We start from the raw sequence: 9,150 nt of genomic DNA on the forward strand, positions 1-9,150 counted from the left end.
CAATGAGCAGGTGGTGTTATGTGCGACCGTGTGCTGACTTTATTTGTTGGTTATAGGTTATTTATACCATGAGTGGGAAAAGTTGTTTGGATTGGGTCATATAAACTGATGCTGTGCTCAGGATCCTAAATATGTACATCCTGTAAGTATATATGTAATGTAGTAACAGGCACATTCATAATAACATGTAATATTTATCGTATTTTGGTCATTTTAAGCGTGACGGCAGCGTATTGATTTTGTTCAATAACTACTATTACTAATCATGGCTGACTTCATGAGAGCGACTAATTTGGGACAAATGATGATCCACCTTATATTTAGAGCCTTAATATAAGGAGGATAGGCTAAAAGTTTTAAAAACTGAGTGATTAGCAGCTCCAACTCAAGTGAAACACTAAGGGCCTGATTTACTAAATGTTTGCATGTACAAACCCCGTTTCCATATGAGTTGGGAAATTGTGTTAGATGTAAATATAAATGGAATACAATGATTTGCAAATCCTTTTCAACCCATATTCAATTGAATGCACTACAAAGACAAGATATTTGATGTTCAAACTCATAAACTTGATTTTTTTTTTTGCAAATAATTAACTTTGAATTTCATGGCTGCAACACGTGCCAAAGTAGTTGTGAAAGGGCATGTTCACCACTGTGTGACATGGCCTTTCCTTTTAACAACACTCAGTAAACGTTTGGGAACTGAGGAGACACATTTTTTAAGCTTCTCAGGTGGAATTATTTCCCATTCTTGCTTGATGTACAGCTTAAGTTGTTCAACAGTCCGTGGGTCTCCATTGTGGTATTTTAGGCTTCATAATGCGCCACACATTTTCAATGGGAGACAGGTCTGGACTACAGGCAGGCCAGTCTAGTACCCGCACTCTTTTACTATGAAGCCACGTTGATGTAACACGTGGCTTGGCATTGTCTTGCTGAAATAAGCAGGGGCGTCCATTGGATGGCAACATATGTTGCTCCAAAACCTGTATGTACCTTTCAGCATTAATGGCGCCTTCACGGATGTGTAAGTTACCCATGTCTTGGGCACTAATACACCCCCATACCATCACAGATGCTGGATTTTCAACTTTGCGCCTATAACAATCCGGATGGTTCTTTTGCTCTTTGGTCCGGAGGACACGACGTCCACAGTTTCCAAAAACAATTTGAAATGTGGACTCATCAGACCACAGAACACTTTTCCACTTTATATCAGTCCATTTTAGATGAGCTCAGGCCCAGCGAAGCCGACGGCGTTTCTGGGTGTTGTTGATAAACGGTTTTCGCCTTGCATAGGAGAGTTTTAACTTGCACTTACAGATGTAGCGACCAACTGTAGTTACTGACAATGGGTTTCTGAAGTGTTCCTGAGCCCATATGGTGATATCCTTTACACACTGATGTTGCTTGTTGATGCAGTACAGCCTGAGGGATCGAAGGTCACTGGCTTAGCTGCTTACGTACAGTGATTTCTCCAGATTCTCTGAACCCTTTGATGATATTACGGACCGTAGATGGTGAAATCCCTAAATTCTTTGCAATAGCTGCTTGAGAAAGGTTTTTCTTAAACTGTTCAACAATTTGCTCATGCATTTGTTGACAAAGTAGTGACCCTCGCCCCATCCTTGTTTGTGAATGACTGAGCATTTCATGGAATCTACTTTTATACCCAATCATGGCACCCACCTGTTCCCAATTTGCCTGTTCACCTGTGGGATGTTCCAAATAAGTGTTTGATGAGCATTCCTCAACTTTATCAGTATTTATTGCCACCTTTCCCAACTTCTTTGTCACGTGTTGCTGGCATCAAATTCTAAAGTTAATGATTATTTGCAAAAAAAAAAATGTTTTTATCAGTTTGAACATCAAATATGTTGTCTTTGTAGCATATTCAACTGAATATGGGTTGAAAATGTTTCGCAAATCATTGTATTTCGTTTATATTTACATCCAACACAATTTACGGGGTTTGTACTAAAACAGGTGCAAACCTGATAGCGCACGTATGCAAAGTGGATTGCGTCTGTTAAGTGAGCAGAGTAAGTCGTTCAACCATTTTGCGTCTTTGTCTTCATTAATATGTAAAATATATGCTGATCATCAAAATGACAATAATACTGGGAGGAGAAGATGCAAATATAATTGTTTAGCACACGCAATGTGATTTATCAACACAACGATTTGAGAGTATTTTTTTGCGTATTTTTTAGCACTTGTCAGAAGGACGTGCAAACTGACAGTTCCAGTTACAGGATCAGTGCTCACGCTGCAAAGACAGACAAGAATCCTCCGTCTTACGTGTGTGTGTGTGTGTGTGTGTGTGTCAACATTTTGGACGGCCAGAAATAAAAAATATTAGACATATTGCCTATTCAACAATTTCCTTTTATAATTTTATAGCTCCTGCATAACTTATGAGGCTGTTTAAAACAAATTCAATTGATTGTTTTTGGTGTCTACTGGCATTTTTTTACGTTGTTTTTTTATTTAGGAAATATATTACTATAATATATCTCCGACATGAAAAGATGCCTTTCATTGTGAATTTTCTTGTGTTTTATCCATTGCAGAATTACGTATGCGCTGGTGACGTGATCCACAGCTTCGCGCACAGAATTAAGTGTCCGTGTACATTAGGGATGTCCCGATCCGATATTTGGATCGGATCGGCCGCCGATATTTGCAAAAAAATGCGTATCGGCAAGGCATGGGAAAATGCCGATCCAGATCCAGTTAAAAAAAAAACTCCGCTCCGTGTTTTCCAACGCACCTATTTAAATAGTACATTCCACTTTTCTGCTGCTCCCTAATTTCCGTTCCGCATTTTCCAGCACACCTTCAACACATCCACAGGTCTGTGGATTCTCACGCAGTTGCTTTTAGCTGCTGGCATTACACGACAGGCTCTTCTCACTCTTTTCTGTGTCTGCTTCTCACAGACAGCAAGCGCACCTTCTTACACACGTCACATACTGTCACGTCATACGTCACATACTGTCACGTCATACATCACATACTGTCACGTCATACGTCACATACTGTCACGTCATACGTCACATACTGTCACGTCATACATCACATACTGTCACGTCATACGTCACATACTGTCACGTCATACGTCACATACGTATACGTCCTCCCCGAGCAGAGAGGTAGCAGCATGGCTAACGTTAGCTGTGATGCTAGCGCAGCCGTGTGACCAACGTTCTCTCTAAGGTGCGCGCTTGTGCAATTGCGCACTGTTTAAACGTCCTCTGCGCACAGCAATTATATGCCACGCACAAAATCAAATAAAAAAATAAGCGCATAACAATTTTCGACACACGGACACGACAGAGAAAACAGTTTTCGTCATCATTGTTCAAATATTATAACGTCTGTCGAGACGCTTATTTCCGTTCGGTGCCACTCGCCCACACCATCAAAATGCCGAGGCAAACATTTCCACATCAACACCGTATGAAAAAATTTGTGATTTTTTTAGTTGTGATTTCCTTCTCTGCATGAAAGTTTAAAAGTAGCATATATTAATGCAGTATGAAAAAGAATGTTTTAATGTAGACATGCAAGCCTTGAAAGAAAATGTTGAAAATCAAGACAACATTTCCTGCAAATGGGTGCATTTCTACCCTATATTTTAACTTTAGATTTATTCTCATATCAAACTCTTTTGGCTGTCTTTTTGACACTTACATCCGGCGCCCCCCTCCACACCCCGGATTATAAATAATGTAAATAATTCAATGTGATTATCTTGTGTGATGACTTTATTATGATGATAGTATATATCTGATAGTATATATCTGTATCATAAACAATGATACAGATATACCGTATATCTGTATCATCTGTATCTTATTCGGTACCATTGTTACCATTTAGTGGTCAATTGTACGGAATATGTACTTCACTGTGCAACCTACTAATAAAAGTCTCAATCAATCAATCAAAACACATAGAATCATCATACTGCTGTGATTATATGCATCAAGTGTTCATTCAAGGGTAAGGCAAAATATCGAGATATATATCGTGTATCGCAATATGGCCTTAAAATATCGCAATATTAAAAAAAGGCCATATCGCCCAGCCCTTGTTTCAATGATGCCATTTCTGTTTGTCATGTATAATTTTGTGTTTATCCTTGAATAAACAGGTCAGATTCTTGTTACCAACCATTGTGTATTATTCAAACTCCCCTAATTCAGCTGGCTAGTTGTTATCAAGAGTACTAAAACCCTTTTCAACATGATTCTGACAACTAAGTAGGCTAAATCATTTTAAACTTTAATACATGCTCGGATAGGCCATTATCGGTCAGTATCGGTATCGGTCAGTATCGGTATCGGATCGGAAGTGCAAAAACAATATCGGTATCGGATCGGAAGTGCAAAAACCTGGATCGGGACTTCTCTAGTGTACATATGTTTCTGTTGTCTAGATTGCGATTCAGAAAAGGTGTTACAGATTATAGATGTGTGCCGCCGGTTCCACACATCGCACACAGATAGGAGCATAACATGAATGTAGAAAATAATCATCTTTGTGGTAAAAGCTCTGTATGCACGCAAAATCCTCATTTAAATAAGGCGGTCTGTACCACTTTTCAAACGCGCACACAGTCTTAGTAGATCACATGCAACACGCCCACTCATTGCACACGCTATTTTATTTTTTGCACACGCTGTTTAGCGTGTGGTATTTGGGTCATAGTAAATCAAGCCCTAAGCATCTTGTAGCAGAAATGCTAAACAAAAAACATAATAAAACAATCACTTGCTGTATATTGTCCGCTGTCACTAGAATTCCAAATGATGGGATGTTTATATCGTTCGGCACAAGACTTTTGTTCCCCATATAGATGTCGAAGTCATCATAATCCTCACTTGGGTAAAAACAAAAAAGTTGGGAGAAAACAAGCGTCTTGCGATGTCTTCAAGTCTAAATTGAATTTCATAGTTGACCAACTTCTCTGCTTATGGTCACAGCCGTCTATTATACAAGTGCAAGGCATGATTTATAATCTAAAATTATTTATTTTTTGACAAACGCAGACTTTATGCAGCACCCCACCGGCTCAGTATGTCAATGGCTGCATAAACTAGTTACCTCTCTGTAAACAAGGCGCTGCTAAAAGTAGTTCCGATCTCTTATAATAACCATGTTGCTAATACTTACGGTAGTTGATATGCAGGTTGCGACATGAAAATGGAGTATTGTTGGTTAGTTTGGATGCTTTTTTAAAGGATTCATGGGTAGTATAGAGGACTCCCATTGACTGCATTGTTAGTTGTCTAGTACGTGCCGTATATTACAATTTATGATGCAAAAAAAAAAAGACTGGGATTGTGAACAAAATATCCCCCCAAAATGCAGTCCTCTCTTTTAGGCATGATTAGCCGTGTGTGCCTTCAGTTGACAGTTTGACTTCTTTTACCCTCAGATCACAACCTCCGGGGGTCGACTTTGCCAGGCCTTGAAGGCGGTGGTGGTGGCGACAAAAGGTGCTGCCCAAAACTACCCGTCGGTGTCTGCGTCCCAGGAGATGGTGGACCGGGTCGCTGAGCTTTCCCAGCAGGCGGCGGGCTTCTCCACTCTACTCCAGCGCCTGGCTGAGATCTCCTCGTGATATCCCGCAGTTTGTTGACACTACACACCTTCCCTCTTGGAAAAATGCCTTATTTGTTGTTACACTATACACACACACACTACAGCCCTGTGTGCGCTTCAACTCTATCCCTCGTGTGTTAACTTATTGAGGATGGCAGGCTGCTAATAGCTTTGTACGTCTTTTGCTTTACAATATTTAAGTTGTTTTCTCCCCACACCTTCATTTAACTGTAGCGCAGAAGAAGTTTACATTCTGGATCTGGCCTACTTTTTACTGTGATACCTTGAAAGCTGTGTCTGTTAGTGCAGCTCGACAACCTCTCCATCCTTAATTAACCTGTACTGTGTTGTTTGTGTGAATCGCGAAGACTCCTTGTTGTAATCCTGCCAATGTCGGATTACTCTCAGCATCCACAACACACCTATCTCCGCAAAGATTCCTGTCTGACGGGAATTCCCAGAGCATGAATATTTGAAGTTGGGGGATAAATTACCCAGTGTTATTCCTTTCCACAGTTGCACATCGGATAAGAAACCTGTCCATCAAGCAAACATGTCTCCACACGTCGTGATCTGCATGCTGTCTTTTTGCCTTTTGCATTTGCATCCCACTAAATGCCCTGCCACCCTTATTCCTATTTGCTATATGACACATGTTGATCAAAAACTCCCTATTGACTCATCTGGAAGTAGTTATGCTCCTGCTTTCATGTCCGTCTTCCACAAAGCTGTATAAATTCTTTTTACTTTACCTACTAATCAAGTGTCTAAATTAGGATCATTTGAGAGAGCACCCTAATTATTTTGTCATCCTGAACAAGCATGCTCTGAAGAACTCCTGCCCCGTTTTTCTCTGCTTTAGTGTCACCTTGTGGATGTTTGAAGTATTACACCTTGAAAAGTGCAAGTTCCTTTTATATTTATTATGTTTTTTGGAATTCCTGTTTTCATAGCTTTAATATGCTTCAATTTGTTATACATGCACCCTTTTTACTTTGTGTGACTTCAGTGCAAAAACATGTTTTGTGTTCAATCAATGGAAATCTACCAGTCACATCATGCAAGTTTTCTACACCATATGAACTCATCCCTGTTTGCTGAGGTGCGGAACCATACTGACCTACACCTCTTTACAATCGAACACTATATTATAAATGTTATGTATTCCTGTTCAGAATAAACAAATACATTTTTTTAATAACAGTCATTTATCATTGTAAGTTGCACTTATATGAATCATCGTGCTGTCAGTATGCATATATGGAGTACATACTCTAATAATTCATGTGTATTATACACAAGGATTAAAGTATTGCTCGTGTGTGCATTTATGACTTGATGCCAAACTATATCATCAATTTAATGAGGTAACATTTTAAGGTATGATACAGCATTTTATTGTCATAGACAAATTAAGGATGATAAAGAAGGAACTAAAACTTTTACTTAATCAAATATTGTTCGCAAATCTGTGTTAGTGAGCATTTCTTCTTTTCCAAGATAATCCATCCCACGTCACAGGTGTGGCATATCAAGATGCTGATTAAACAACCGCATTATTTCACAGGTGTGCCTTACGCATCCCACAATAAAAGGCCACGCTGAAATGTGCGGTTTTATCACACAGCACAATGCCACAGATGTCGCAAGTTTTGAGGGTACGTGCAGTTGGCATGCTGCACGCTCCTGCAGGAATGTCCACCAGAGCTGTTGCCCGTGGATTGAATTTTCTTTTCTCTACCATACGCTGTCTCCAAAAGCTCACAACTGCAGACAACATGTGACCACACCAGCCCAAGACTTCCACATCCATGATCGTCGGAGACCAGCCGCCCGGACAGCTGCTGCAACAATTGGTTTGCATAACCAAAGAATTTCTGCACAAACTGTCTCAGAGAAGCTCATCTGCAATATGTAGTCGTAACCGACTTGAGTGGGCAAATACTCACATTCGATGGCGTTTGGCACGTTGGAGAGGTGTTCGCTTCACGCGTGAATCACGGTTTTCACTGTTCAGAGCAGATGGCAGACAGTGTGTGTGGAAGAGTGGTTTGCTGATGTCAATGTTGTGAATTGAGTGACCCGTGGTGGCGGTGGTGTTATGGTATAGGCAGGCGTATGTTATGGACAAGGAACACAAGTGCATTTTATTGATGGCATTTTGAATGCACACAGGTAACGTTACGTTACAAGATCCTAAGGCCCGTTGTTGTGCCATTCACCCGAGAGCATGACAATGCACGGCCCCATGTTGCTGGATCTGTGCACAATTCCCGGAAGTTGAAAACATCCCAGTTCTTGCATGGCCAGCATACTCACCGGACATGTCACCCATTGAGCATGTTTGGGATGTGAAGGGAATTATATTTATATAGCGCTTTTCTCTTGTGACTCAAAGCGCATAACATAGTGAAAACCATTATCTAAGTTTTATTTGAACTGGTGTGGGTGGCACTGGGAGCAGGTGCGTAAAGTGTCTTGCCCAAGGATACAGTGGCAGTGACCAAGATGGCGGAAGCGGGGATTGAAACTGGAACCCTCAAGTTGCTGGCACGGCCGCTCCACCAACCGAGCCACACCGCCCCTGGATGCTGTAGATCTCACAATATTATGTCAGACCCACTCGACATCCATTGCATTCGGTCTCCCCTAGAGGGGGGGGGGGGTTACCCACATATGCGGTCCTCTCCAAGGTTTCTCATAGTCATTCACATCGACGTCCCACTGGGGTGAGTTTTTCCTTGCCCTTATGTGGGCTCTGTACCGAGGATGTTGTTGTGGCTTGTGCAGCCCTTTGAGACACTTGTGATTTAGGGCCATATAAATAAACATCGATTGATTGATTGGCGTATATGACAGCACGTTCCTGTCCTGCTAATATCCAGCAACTTTGCATAACCATTGAAGAGTGGACCAACTCCCACCCCCAATAAAGCAAAACTGCACATTTCAGAGTGACCTTTTATTGTGGGCATCTTCAGGCACACCTGTGCAATAATCATGCTGTTTAATCAGCGTCTTAATATGCCACACCTGTGAGGTGGGATGGATTATCCTGGCAAAAAAGAAGTGCTCACCAACACAGATTTAGGCAGATTTGTGAACAATATTGGAGAGGAAAAGGTATTTTGCGTATGTATAGTAAAAGCTGTAGATCTTTGAGTTCAACTCAATAATGGGAGCGAAGACAAAAGTGTTGCGTTTATATTTTTGTTCGGTATAATTTAGACTGACCATACGTCCTCTTTTCCCCGGACATGTCCTCTTTTACGGGTCTGTCCGGGCGGGGTTTCTTAACTGCGTCAAATGTCCGGTATTATGAGTTAGGGTTGCGTGTAGAGATGTCGGCCGATAAATGCGTTAAAATATAATATCGGGAATTATCGGTATCGGTTTTTTATTATCGGTATCGTTTTTTTTATTTATTAAATCAACATAAAAAACACAAGATACACTTACAATTAGTGCACCAACCCAAAATACCTCCCTCCCTCATTCACACTCATTCACACAAAAGGGTTGTTTCTTTCTGTT

The 9,150-nt window shown here is 40.8% G+C and overlaps 1 protein-coding gene across 2 annotated transcripts in view; it reads left to right on the forward strand.

Annotated features, from left to right (window-relative positions):
* efs (embryonal Fyn-associated substrate) overlaps positions 1-6,817 on the forward strand; it is a 22,787-nt gene extending 15,970 nt beyond the window's left edge. For both annotated transcript variants that reach the window (XM_061960994.1, XM_061960993.1), the window contains exon 8: positions 5,450-6,817. In XM_061960994.1, the coding sequence (XP_061816978.1) occupies positions 5,450-5,635 (186 nt within the window). In that variant the 3' untranslated portion in view covers positions 5,636-6,817. The remainder of the gene's footprint in view (positions 1-5,449) is intronic.
* The last annotated feature ends 2,333 nt before the right edge of the window (positions 6,818-9,150 follow it).

This window comes from Nerophis lumbriciformis, linkage group LG05 (genome assembly GCF_033978685.3).
Source record: "Nerophis lumbriciformis linkage group LG05, RoL_Nlum_v2.1, whole genome shotgun sequence".
In the NCBI taxonomy this organism is placed as follows: domain Eukaryota; kingdom Metazoa; phylum Chordata; class Actinopteri; order Syngnathiformes; family Syngnathidae; genus Nerophis; species Nerophis lumbriciformis.